Source organism: Gavialis gangeticus, unplaced genomic scaffold (assembly GCF_001723915.1).
Source record: "Gavialis gangeticus isolate Ggan-Ray unplaced genomic scaffold, GavGan_comp1, whole genome shotgun sequence".
Lineage (NCBI taxonomy): Eukaryota > Metazoa > Chordata > Crocodylia > Gavialidae > Gavialis > Gavialis gangeticus.
The window spans coordinates 263,409,404-263,423,283 of NW_017729032.1; the positions used below are offsets into that span (position 1 = coordinate 263,409,404).

General features: G+C 42.6%; 1 protein-coding gene across 2 annotated transcripts in view; it reads left to right on the top strand.

Moving 5' to 3' along the window:
- IMPG2 (interphotoreceptor matrix proteoglycan 2) overlaps positions 1-13,880 on the top strand; it is a 90,659-nt gene that overhangs the window by 12,621 nt on the left and 64,158 nt on the right. For both annotated transcript variants that reach the window (XM_019523724.1, XM_019523723.1), the window contains one exon: positions 11,352-11,518. In XM_019523724.1, coding sequence (XP_019379269.1) covers positions 11,352-11,518 — 167 coding nt within the window. The remainder of the gene's footprint in view (positions 1-11,351; positions 11,519-13,880) is intronic.

The following is a 13,880-nucleotide window of genomic DNA, read 5'->3' on the forward strand; positions in this document are numbered from 1 at the left end:
CTGCTCAGGTCCCTTCCGACCCTTGAAACTATGAAGCCCAGAGTGGGGCGGCAGGAGCGTGGGCTTCAGGCTGGCAGAGGGTCTATGGAGCTGGGCTGTGCTGCTTAAGTAGGGAGAGGAGAGAGCCTGGCTCCATAGAGCCCCTGCCAGCCTGGCCCCACTCTCCTGCTGCCCTGCTCTGGGCCCTGCCTGTGTTGTCCCTGGTGCACAAGCATAGGCCCCATGCTCCCACCCGGTTGTTGCTGTGCTCTGCACATCGGCTCGTTGCCCCTTCTCCCCACCTGCTGCAGCCAATTCCCCACTCCTCCCTCTTCCTTCCTGCCAGCCGGCACCACGTGGTTCCCAGCTTCAGCAGTGGAACCACAGGAGCTACCCAGCTGGTCCTGAGGACTGGGGCAATCACCCCCTCCCCCCCATCTGTATTTCCCTTGGCTCAGGGAGGCAGGAACAGTCCCAGGCCAGAAGCCTCCAGAAGTCCCTGCTAGGTAGAGGCTTCTGCCTGGGGTTTGGGTGGGGGGCTGGGCTGGATTTGCTGCTCTGGCTGCTTAATCCTGCTGGCAGCTCCCCCTGGGTCTTATTTCCCCTGTCTCCCATCAGCTTTGACAGGCAGCCAGGGGCAAATAAATATACATTTTCTAAATTTTTAGGGGCTCCATGGGCCAGATAGGATGGCCTGGTGGGCCGGATTTGGCACGCAGGCCAGATTTTGCCTACCCCTCCCATAGGGAATCTTGCAACTGAGCTCAAACTGTGTGCCAACCTTAAGAGTAAGGCCTAAATTAAATGTGGCCAGAAACAGAGTGGCACACTCAACAACATCTCTGTCGAGTGCCTCCAAAACAGTGGCCAAAGAGCAGAGGCCAAACACTGTGGTGTGGGCCCCCTGAGGGCTGCCGTTCTGGCACACCCTCTGAGTTATGTCTTGTTTACTCCACCTTAGTTATGCTACTAGTGCCATGTCTTCACTGCTCTCTTAATCTGAACTAGCTAACTTGGGTTAACCTGCTCAGTTTAAGGATGTACATTTCTCTTGTGGCCTAGACATACTGATGCTATTATCATTGCAGAGTGCATCCTGAATTCTTGGTGTGTACTGTTTAGGGGCTGCCACATCCCACCCCATTATTGGATGCAATTCAGCAGTAGCCAGAATTATCCCTCTGGGTGTACTGATTTGTTTGGCAAGGATTAGTTCAATCTCTGATCAAAGATGCTGCTAGAAGTGTGAGTCATTATTTTTATTATTACAGTCCTGAGGCACAAACAGTTGCATCTGATATATTTGCTTCTGCAGAAGCAGTGAGAGAAGGTGTTGGCATTGTGCAGCCTCAGTATGGAATACTCTGTCTGATTCAATACTGCTACTCATTGTGCATGATTCAATCTTAAGAAGCACTAATAGGATTAAGCAAGGATTAAATTTAGGTGCTGTCCATATACACAGATGACTAGTAAGTTATCCCACTCCCCTAATAGGTTTCCAGCACTGTCATGTGCTGTTCCTTCTGTTAACCTCACAAATCCCTGTGTATGGAATGAAACATGTTAGTCTAAGTGACACTTTCTCTGTAGAAAGATAAAGCCACCTGCTCATAATAAAGCCAGGCTATTTATGGTAGTTGGTGCAGATGAGTGGTGGCACATTGTGAGTAGTTTTGAGTAGGTTTCAGTGGTAGAATTTGAGGTATAGCAAATCTTAGGGAGCAGTTCTCAGAAAAAGAGTGCAGCCTGTTGGAAAGGAAATTTTAAACAGAAACTTTTCTCCTTCTAAAGGATTTCTTTTATTTTTCCTGAACAACTGGACATCATTGGGGGGGGGGGGGGAGTTGAGTGCAAGCATCATATTTGATTGGCTAAAATCCCACAGCTTCAGCCTCCTGCTTTACAAAAGCAGACTGATTAATTTTCACACGGTTAGACAGAATGTGCAACTTTCTGGTTTAACCTTTAAATTTGAGGTCCTGTCTGCACAATGTGGATAATAAGAGCCTGTTCATTAGAGTAGAAGTTTACACTAGTGTCTTTGGTCAACATTTCTGTTTTCTCCTTCTCCTGTGTGCTGGTTGTCCATCTGGCTGCAGGACTCTAGCCTGGAGATGATGATATTTCAGGACTATGTGAGGGGATTTCTGAAGCATTTCTTTAGGATGAAATGAAATGTAACTACATGCTGCATATTTGAGGGAGACAATGGGGCAGGCTACTTGGTTTCCTTTCCTGGCCCTGCGATCATGTCACATCCACTCCATGCCCCTTGGGGGTAGAGGCAAGAGTGCTTTACAGCCTTATTCATTAAGGTTTGTAAGGGGATTTGAGTTCTTTGGCTAGAAGGTGCTGGAGAAGAAGGAGGTGTTTATTCTCATAATATTTTATGGTATCTCTCTTGGATTAGTCATTGGCCCTGCTAGGTGTGGATGAAGGCTGTTTTGCATAGGAGCTTACTGGGCTCTCTGTTATCTGCCTGGAAAGACTGGTCTTGATTGTGTGATGTTTTTACCATTTTCTGATGGTGAGTAGAGTGCTGATCCCAGATCCCATGTCCTGTAAGGTATGGTCCTGCAAATGCCACCAGGCATGGAACTCACTGATGGAGTAGCCCCAGGATGGCCCAGTACAATTTTTTCCAAGACACAGCCTGAACAAGGGCTGTAGTGGTAGATAACAAGCATTTTTTCATGTATGCAACCTTGTATTTGAATAGTATCTGTCTATGTGGCTGTAGCTGAATGTTACTCCGTTTTTCTTTTGCAGTACTGTGGTTTTCAGGGTGTTAGGAATTGCCCTTCAGAACATCATTTGTGGAGAAGGTTGCCATCCAAGCCCCTGAGCTGTGAGCAGACTTTATGATATTGTGTTTTGACGTAGTGCATTGATTTGTCATCAGCGAAGTTCTCTTTTCTGAGCTGCTCAATGCACTCAGGTGTGGCTTTAATTTGAACAAAAGTGTGAACAATGACACAGTGGAGTCCTACTAGTTTTATGGGCATGGATTCCTTCAGATTCATGTACAAGATTCCCATCAGTGTCTGTAGGAATTCAACAAGTGGGTGGAAGGGGAGGAATCTTGAAGTTAAGGCACTAGATTGAATAGGACCTCATGTGATCATCTAGTCCAACTCCCAGCTCAAAGCAGGACCATCCAAAGATGTGTGTTCAATATGCATCACTTCCACTGACTTCCTGACAGTTATCCTTCTGTAAAATGGGGATAATAGTACCTCCCCTACCTCACAGCAGTATTATGAGGATTTAACACTTATGTGGTGCTCAGATCTTATATGAACTAAATGAAGTAGCATGCTAGGAAAGGAGAATATGGAAGGGCTGAAAGGCTGCAATTTGAAAGGTATTTGCAATGCATGAACAGCAGCTGCTGTTTTTAAGGGACTGACTTCTGAGGGGCTCAGCTCAGAGCAACTCACTATCTACAGCTTCCATAGATTTCACTGAGAGTTTGCTGGGGCTTAGGCTAGGGACAGAATCCTAGGATTCTGTTCAAGGTTTGTGTTAGGTATGTACATGTTGGACAAAATGCAAAGCCCTTAATAAAACTAAATAAGTAGAACCAAATGATCAGCTTATATGTACTAGATTGATATCCTTTCCATCTGGGCTCATTCCACCTTGGCTATTCTCTTAGGAATAGTCTCAAAAGGCATATTAATGCAATTTAAACGCTTAATGAGGAGAACTCTCATTCTATTATGGTTCTCCCCCCACAGTTTGTAAACTAATTTATTTTGTGAAATATTTAAACAGAGCACCACAGTTGTCTACACTTGTTTTATACTTCCATTCATTTTTCTAGTTTAATTGGTTGTGATGATTAAGCATCTGTTAACCACTCCTTGTTGGAGGGCTGAATGAATTAAAGTGCCAGTTCATGTCTCCTGTTTGTTTTGTTCCAAAATCTCCTCTAGCATACATGTAGATAAATTCTGCTGGAGCCCTCTGGAGGTGAGTATGCACCTCTGAGGGCAGAATGTGGACTCTGGTAAAGAGGGCAATAACTTCTTTAGGAAATGGGGTAAGTGTTTTGATAGGAAATCCATAGCACACAAGGATGAGGAAAGCAGTTAGTGATGCAGTGGCATACTTGCCAGCTAATACAAGTCTCTGTAAGGCCTCTTTATGACTGAAAGTTGAATATTCTGGCATCACACTAGAGGTTCATGGAAGGCAGCTACTATGAACTGTGAAAATTAATGAATGAATAGCTCAGAATGAATTTTGACTTGTTGACTGTGGAGCCCAGATGATAGACCCAGGCTTGGTCTAGCCTACACAATTTTCCCAATAGTGTAACAGTGCTTCAGCTAAATACCTGAATTATGTTTACACACAGAACCCCTCTCTGGTGGCAGAATAGTTACTTCCCCTCTGCCAAGTGGAGTGATGCTTCTGTTTAGTGCCCAATAGCTGGCTGAAGATGCGTGTAGATACTCATGCATTCTGTTGGCTGCCGGTGTCCATTCAGTAGCGTGTGCCTTCCAGCATACCCTTCACAGTCAACTGGTACAGCTGCTGAATGGAGCTGCATATAGCTGCCAGGAGCTGCCTGAGTGTACAACACTCTGGCAGCATGGGGGTAGTGGCTGGTGTCTGTCTCCAGAACTTTTGGCAATAGAATAGGGTAAGTGTAGACATGGCCCCAGAGTCAGACCACGAACAAATGAAGAGCAAGGGAGCTGACCTACCCAGCTTATGAACATGTGCAGTATCTAGCCACTATTAGGGCTGAGAGCTAACCAGTCCAGAGAAGGGGAGGGTAGGAACAGGGGTGGATCCAGGGAGGGATGCAGTGGTGAGTGATGCAGTTGCACCTCCCTTTGATTTCTCGTCCACCCAAAGTTTAAAACTGATTGCCTGGCTGTGGCATTTCTATTCAGGCAGCACTAAGAGAATCACTTGATGTAATGGTTTATTATCATCTCTCTGATTCCTACTAAATGCTTCATGCCAGAGTGTTAATGACCATCTGTCCCTTTTTAGTGGTCTTAATATTCCACTAAGTCAGTTATTCTTTCTTCTGAAATTCTTCTGTCTGTAAATTGCTCCTGGTAATGTAGCTTCTACTTTACAGCCCTTCAGATTGTTTTTAACTTTAGCTAGAAGCATTAACTCGGGTGTGGAAACATTCATGCAGGTGGGGAAATAACTTTTAGTGGAACTTTAGATTCCCTGGCAAGAATCTAAGAGAGATGCACATTTAATTCGAATGACAACAGATCTAAAGAGAGAACATTTTAAAAGTATTTTCCTAGTTTGTGGTTTTTAATACATAATGTATGATATAGCAAATTAACGCACATTCCAATAAAGTTATCTTTGTTTTGCTTCCATCTTAAACTGAATAGTATAGCCATAGGCCCCTAGCATGTTAGTAAAGCTTCTAGTTTCTTTTTACCTGGAAAAAAATTGTGTTAGAAGAATGATACACCACACCATTTACACCCTCCTTTTTAGTATTCTACATCTGCCTATGGGTAGGACTTTCCCTCTCCTCTCCACACTGAGCAGCAGGGCTTAGCCAGCATGGACTTGGGACTATTTAAAAGTCAGAAGAATTGGAGTCCTGGAGCATTCTTCAAAGGTGACCCTAGGAATTGTCCAGAATGGTTCTGGGGGCTCCTACTGTAGTGTAGCCCTTCTTCACCTTCCCTCTTTCACAGGGTGGGGAGGGGGAGAGGGCATGAGTGACAGCTACAGTCCAACAGTACAACCAAGTTGGCAAGCTTGAAGAACGGAAGCTGCCTGTTCCAGGTAAATGCATGGTCTTTTCTAGTGAAGAGAAAACCCCTAAAATCCTGTGCCCCTCCTTTTTCGTACATGCTATCCTACTCCCATGCTGTCCTCTATCCAAAATCTCACCAGAAGGGGGTCTGTTGTTTTTCCTTTTACGGATAAAAATAAACTAACAAAATCAAGGGTGAAATATATCAACACCTGCATTAAAGTAACAAGGGTGTTAGGTACACAAAGTATGTATTCCTAGTCACAAAGGTTAGCTTCTCTCCTTTTGCTAATTATTAAATGTTTTCCCAGTCCACTCCTCCTCCAAACAGCACTCACCCACTGGCTCTCAGCAGAGGTAAATGTTACATGCCTATCTTTCTGCCCCCAAGTGTAGCGTTGTTTGTCAACATTGGCAGCCCTGGTCTGAGAGAGAGTTAAAACATGAAAAATACCAAGGTAGCACCTATCCATTGTCCTCAAAACATCCTGTTATGGTTGCCTACCCACAGGCATGCGAACAAGGATATTTCAGTCTTAATTATGAGCTGCCTGGCTTCTGCCAGTGTACTCTAAATCCGTAATGTTCTCATAATGTTGCCTTTTTCTTTGTATGTCCCAAACCCACAAAACCTCTTGGTTTAGTGGTAAAGACCATTGCCTTATACATTTATGTTTACCTTTGCTTTATATTTCTAGCCTGTGCAGCCTATACTGCTACTATGGCTAGACTTCTTATACCAGAACTCAGTGGAGCGATATTGCTACAGCAGCCTGTAGCACATGCATGCATCAGTTTGGGCTCTGTCAGGTCTCAGGGGGCAGTGTCCACCATTAAAGCCACCCTTAGAACAGGTTCCCCTTAATATTGATGGTAAAGAGATCATCATTTTGCTCAGATAAGGTGTGTTCCTCTAGAACAGGACATGTTGGCTTGACCTGGGTCAGTGTAGGAAAACTAGTACTGCTCCAGGCTGTGCTGTTTTTTTCATGTAAGCATGGCTTCAGTATCTGGGGTGGTAAATTGTACACCTTAGGCCAGCCCTAAATAACTTTAAAAATATTTTCCTTAAAGGTAGAGGAGGTCCCTGGGGAGTTTTAACATCTTGGCAATGCTTTGCATTCACTTCTGAGTTGCACAAGGGCAAAAGTGCCATGCCTGGGGATAAGCTTCTGAAGAAATACCACAGGGCCATGTTCTGCATTGCACCATGGATCCCCGTACTTTGCAAGCTGACACATTGAAGTAAATAGAGCAACTGGCAGGGTAAGCTCAGTGTGAACAGAGGTGGCAGAATGACTTGTCATTTAATTTGGCAGCCAGCACACACGTTGTGTAGCTCCTGGGGAAAGCTAATAGCAATAGAGCAAACACCAATGGAAATGACAGGACAATCTTGTCTGAGATTTTTTTTTCCCCCTCCTATTGTCCTTATATGAATTAATTCTTATTAAACTATTAAAGAGCTAATAATTCCCTAGTAAGTTCCCTCATCCGATCTCCAGTTTTCAAGTGCTGCTGTCCATTTCAAAATATATGTGAATTAATGCAGATCAAATAACAATAGGCAATGCTGTTTTCCAAATACAGCAGGTTAAATTCTCCCCAGGGTTACTCCTGTGTAGCACTGGTTGTGATGAAGATGATATAACAGAGGGTAGAATTACTTCCCTGTGCTGCCTCCTTCCTCCTCTGAAAATATGCAACCATGTTTTTGTCTTCCAGCTCAGGTGAGGTTAGTGGAATGAGAATCTGCAGATGGTGCAGAGCCTTTGAGATTTTGGTTGGATGGCTAATGCCATCTGAAAAAGACATGGAACAAATCCTTAATCTAACTGGAGCAGATTGGCACAAGTGTGCAGGCAGCAGCAGCAGCTTGTATTCAGGGGGAGACACTGTCTCATCACATTCATTTTAAAAATGAGATTAAACATATTTAAGAGCATTAAAGAAATTTGCCCCGGATTATTACTGCTAATTATTGCTTGCACCTGGGAAGCCAGTCCATTGTCTGTTGCTGTTTGGAACCTGTGTAGGATTAGACAGGGCGTCTGCAAAGATTTACAAGAAAAAATGCAGGTGCACTGCAGGTTCTATCTGTTCCGCTACTTAATTACAGCTTGTTGAAAACTCACTTCAGTCATCTGGAATCAGAGTATGGTGGCTTTTGCAGAGCACTGGGGAAGATCTTGTATTCCCAGAACTAGACACAAATGACTTTGGGGGAAATTAAAGAATTTTGTTTTCGGGGTTATTAGAGGAAAACTTCTGGATCTGAGGCTAGACTCAGGCATTTCCATGATTCTCTAGACCAGTGGTTGTCAACTGCGGGTATGTGTACTTCTAACAAAGTAAAACATTCCTGTGCCAAGCTATAGTGTCAAGCTAATGAAGAAATAGATTGTCAGAAAGGTTTGTGCAGTATATAACCAGTATATAACCAGCTGCTCTGACTGGTGAAAAGAGTAGTTAGAGCATCTACTGAGTACAGGAGGAGAATTTTACCCTGAAGTCACAAATCTTCCCAGTTTATGGTTCAAAGTCATATTCACTCAGCATCTTGTAAATACAAATACACAGTAATGCTAGAGTTGGGTATATCATGTGGCCATTTCTCCATCCAGGGCTTTCTTTTCAATAGTCATCAACAGAAGGTTAATTCCAGTATTGCAGTTGCATATCTGAGTTCAAAAGAATTGTGTTCATGACCCAACTTCTAGAAATCTGCTCTTTACAAACCTATAGTTCTAGTAAATTTCAATGCCTGTTATAATTTTTTTTTTCTTGCCTATGTTCGCCACAGTGCTTCAGTCAATTTGTGTCCTCTGGGTGTATGTCCTTACATTTTAAAATTAGCCCCAAGTGACAGCTTCACCCACAGCAGAAAAGCAGGCTCTTTAGCAGAACAATAGATGAGGAAGTGAAGGTGAATTACTTCCACAGAAATCTTAGAGTAGAAATATGAAGGTAGAAAATATCTATTCTGGAGCTGGGATTTGGGTCAGACATTGAGTTTAGCGTGCTTGTTCTTGTCAAAGCAGCTATAACTTGAAGTGACCTCATCTGTTTCTTTGATATTTTGTAGTCTCCATTACTGCAGTATTGTGAACACCCCACAAGCATGAATGGATTTATTTTTACAATGCCCCTAAAAAGAACAAAAGTACATTAGGTGCCATTTGTAGGAACCTACTCAAATTATGTTTTTGATTTTGCAGAAATTGCAAAATTGGGCAATCTCTGCAAAATCTGTGGGGGAAAAAAATTGCTAAAAATAAAACGCTAGCTCCCTAGTAGGAGCCAGTAGTCCCCTCGGCTGCACAGCCCAGCATGAAAGGCACTGCTGGCATGAAGGCAAGTAGGCAAGATGGCTGCCACCACTGCCCCTTGCCGCTGATTGGCTGAGAGGGCTGTCTGCCATGCAGCTCTGCCCCTCTCCAGTCAGCAATGAAGGGCCAGGCTGCATGCTGGACAGCCCTCTCCACTAATCGGCGGCAGGGGGTGTGGCCACTATGATCATCTCTTGGCCATTCAGAGGCATGGGGAGGTCTTGCAACAATAAATCCATGAAAATGGCAACTGGCCCTGTGACCTGCCCATGAAGTTGGCTGGCTGCCACCTCAAGTTAACAGCTGAAGAAATGAGATGCAAGGGGTTTTATATATATATATATATATATATATATATATGCAGAGGTGGGCTAACAAAAACAGGATGTTTTTCAATACTGACAAGGGCAGGGTGCTGCACTTGGGCAGTAGTAACCAGCAGCACACTTTTATAAGATGGGAAACTCCCTTCTTGAGAGCACGGAGGCAGAAAGGGATCTTGGAGTCATTATTGATTCCAAGGCGAACCTGGGCTGACAATGTGAAGTCACGGTTGGCAGGGCTAACCAGACCTTGTCGTGCATCCACAGGTGCATGTCTAGCAGGGCCAAGGAGGTGATCCTCCCCCTCTGTGTGACACTGGTCAGGCCACAGCTGGAGTACTGTGTCCAGTTCTGTGCGCCCCACTTCAGGAGGGATATGGACAGCATTGAAAGTGTCCAGAGGAGGGCCACCCTCATGATCCAGGGACAACAGGGCAGATCCTACAATGAGAGACTGCAGGACCTGAACCTGTTCAGCATTCACAAGAGAAGGCTGAGGGGGGACCTGGTGACCGTCTATAAACTCACTAGGGGGGACCAGAAGGGTTTGGGAGAGACCTTGTTTCCCCGAGCGCCCCCTGGCATAACAAGGAATAACGGCCACAAGTTGTTGGAGAGTAGGTTTAGATTAGACATCTGTAAGAACTACTTCACAGTCAGGGCGGCTAGGATCTGGAACCAACTTCCAAGGGAAGTGGTGCTGGCTCCTACCCTGGGGGTCTTTAAGAAGAGTCTTGATGCCTACCTGGCTGGAGTCATTTGAGCCCACTTTTTCTCCTGCCCAGGGCAGGGGGTCGGACTTGAAGATCTACAAGGTCCCTTCCGACTCTACTTCTATGCTTCTGTGATTCTATGACCTCTGCAAGATCGCACAGGAATTTGGTGGTGAAACGGAATTGAGTCTAGGCCACCCAGTTTCTTAGTGATATTCTCATCTCTTGACTAGTATGTAGTGCTTCTTGCAATATGATGCTATCTCCTAATATTCTGCATAGTCATTTGAATGCATTTGTACTCATACTTATTGTAAAACAGACCAAATCTTAATTTTCTATAGAGTCATTTGATTGAGAGATGTATTTATTTTTTAACTTTTCAATTGGAATTAAAATTTCTATGCTGAAGAACATCCTAAAACTGATCAACGAAAGCCTGGCAATGCAAAGACTAGAAAACATAAATGGAGAAAAAATTATGTTGAAAAAGAGGGAACAAGTGAATTTTTCATGAATAATTTCCTTAAAATTTTTTGTAGACATAAAGAATGTTTTGTAAAAATGTTTCTGGTTTTAGAAATCTGTTTTTTCATGGCATGTTTTCAGCAACTCTATAGAAAGTGCAACTTCCTGCCTGTGGAACTTTTGGAGAGAAGACTATGTTGAAGGAACAGCTAACAACTGTGCATGATTTTATTAACATTTTCTACAGAGGACCCAAGATGGGCAGCATTACTCCTCCTTGTGGTGTATGTTGCTTCCATGATGTTTCCTTGCTTCTGAACTCATCGTGCAGAAATCTTAGCTTTCTTTAAACTCAGAATGTCAGTTTGCTTGGGGTTAAAATCTTGCAAATATGAATCTTAAAATCTTGGAAACCAGAATAGTACAATAGATATCACTTTAGATTATAATTGGTATTTGGGGTCTACCGAATGATTTTTGAATATTTGGAATTGGTATTAGTGGGAACATTATATATTTCCATCTTGTTTTTCCTCATGTATTTATGCTGTATATTCTCAAGACACAGGACAAAGCATGTTTTCAACCTAACCATTCAACACCTCCCATTTCAACAGAGATTGTTTTAATCCATAAAATCCTCCATATTGAATTCCTCAGAGCCTTGTCCACTTGTATGAAGTCCATCTGCCTACATACATATACATGCGACAGAATCATAGCTACCCACATCACAAAAAACCCTCCACATTGTACTAATTCCAGATATTTCTTGTTCCTACAGTGTGCCAGGAAGCAGTTTGGGAGGTCTTCAAAACATTTTGGGATAGACTTCCAGAGCGTGAGGAGTATCAGAACTGGATGCGTCTGTGTGAGGAAGGAAGAATGAGCATATTTGAAATGGGCACCAACTTCAGTCAGTCTGAAGAGCACCGGAGCCTGATTGTGAAGGTAAGTGTAGACCATCAGATCATGATTAGCAAAGCTTTATCTACTTCCTTGTGCAGTCCAAAATGACAATGAAGGAGGATAGTCATGTATTTAAAAATGTGTGTGTTTTCCAATGTCTAGCTCATTGCTTGTGTTTTTTATAACCTCACCAATGTAATGTGATAACTAAAAATAGAGCCAAACATTTTAATGGGGAGAACTTTGTTTATAATTGCTATAAAAATACCATTAACTTTTTATCAGAAGAGGCAATGTGATATGAACTTATTGGTATGATCTGGCTAGTAGAATCAGAATTGTTCAGCTATGCATAATAGGTTTTCTACCACTAAGGGAGATTCTGTTTTGGCTCAAATGTAGGAGCCTAAAACCTTGAGGCAAAAGTCTGAGTTTTATTCATGTTGCTAAAAAACATAATGCCGATCTTGTCTTTTCTGTGTCACTCTGGGTTTGCGATACAGGTTCACAGAAACCTGATTTGAAAAGGAGCGTGTTTGAAAAGACTGAGTATCCTGTTGAGAACATCTTTTTGGTTTGATATACATGGGGAATTGTGTAGGTTTAAGTAAAGGTATGTTTAGAAAGCAGTTTAGTTGAATTGGTGGCCCCCAAGAACACTCTTTTTCAGTTTAAGGGCTTCATTTGAGGTTAAAACAACAGCTGTAAGCTAAACAAAAATAAATCAGCTTTAAAGCTAAAAAAGACTCTTTATACAGGGGGTTGCATCAATTTAGCCAAGCCATTGCAGGGTTGCATGTGGGCAATGATGAATTGTGGATTCCTTGATCTTTTTTGCTACCAGATGAATATATGGCTGTGTTTGTGTTAACAAGGAGTCCACAGAGAACAAGACAATGGGATCCTCAAAATATTCACTTGTATGCATTTTTTTTAATTTGTCCCTCTTTTTTGGGCCAGAAAGTTATACCTGCTCAAGGGACTGACTTGCCAAGGGTGTAAGGCCAAACACAACTACATAAAGTGGTCACTCTTTCTGTGCTGTGTGTCGGTGTTTGTATATAGATATGAGCCAAGTCCTAGTTTATTCTTATGGTGGTATCTAGACAATTGCTAATGTTGTAGTTATCTTTGGAGGGGGTGCAAATATATGGAAAATGGATGAAGTTCTAAGGAAGATTTTAAGGGCATCAGTTTCTTGTGTTTAAGCTATACATATATTGCTGATATACCTAAAGGACTGGAGAGGGATGGACAGTGGGGTAGTGTTGGAAATCATTCGTTTCTAAGCTTGTTTTATAAAGGTGGGCACATTCAGGTGCATCTTAGTGCCCACTGTTGCTTTACCATTTTAGATGTAGATTTTAGTCTTACAGGTGATACACCTAGGAATCATAATATATCCCAGTGATGAATTAAAGTGGAGTTATTTGGTGATCTTTTTCTTGTACAAGGATGAGGTCCCTTCAGTATGTAGAATGTTTTTATACTCATTCAATTTTCGCTCTTGCTTCTCATGCTCCAAATAAAGATGCCAGTCATGAGGAGGATTTTATTATAAGAACACCTGTCAGGTAGGGGTTTCATTTCATGCAGTATAACAAATTGTTGTTAGGTGGCAAGGACTTTAATATACTCTCACAGTGCACATTCAGTATGAACTTGAACTTATGGACCTTATTCCACTATGAGTCACCTAAGTCAGCTGTTCTCAGTAGCTACCATATTTCTTCACATATAAGACACCTTTGAATTTAAGATGCATCCAAATAATCTTACTCAATTTAGGAAAAAGACTGCTACCCTCATGGTGCATCTAAGAGCTTTTTACTTTATTTTTATTCAGATTTAGGTTGCAGACCATTTTTAGAAGGAATATTTTGTGTTAAAAAGTTGGTTTTATTCAAACAGCTTGCATGTTAAATCCTTGGTTTACTTGTGGAAGCCTGTCCCCTTCCCTCCCCCTCCCCATTTTCACTAACTATGCTTATTACTTTTTGAACCTCATAGCCTCTGTCTTTAGTGTTTTTTGTTCATGAGGCTTGATCATGTAAGGAGCCAGATGCCCTAACATCCCATTTTGAGGCTGCCCAGCATCTGGCAGGAAAGCCCAGCAGCTTCAGGATAGTGTCTGTAAATAGTCCACATCCTCAGTCACTTCACTGAAAAAATCTCTTCCAAGATGTACATAGTAAATGGCAAAACAGCGTACCCTGTTTGGTCATTCAGTCTATAACCTCCTTGTCTTCCCAACTACTCAGCCGCTACATTCCTAATTAAATAACGCTAGCTTCTGACTTTCCATCTGTTCCTTAGTTGCTTGCCAATCATTTATGGTTCATGTCAACAGATGGATTTTACACCTGCATCTGATTTAAATGTCTCAGGCTATTCATTAGCATGT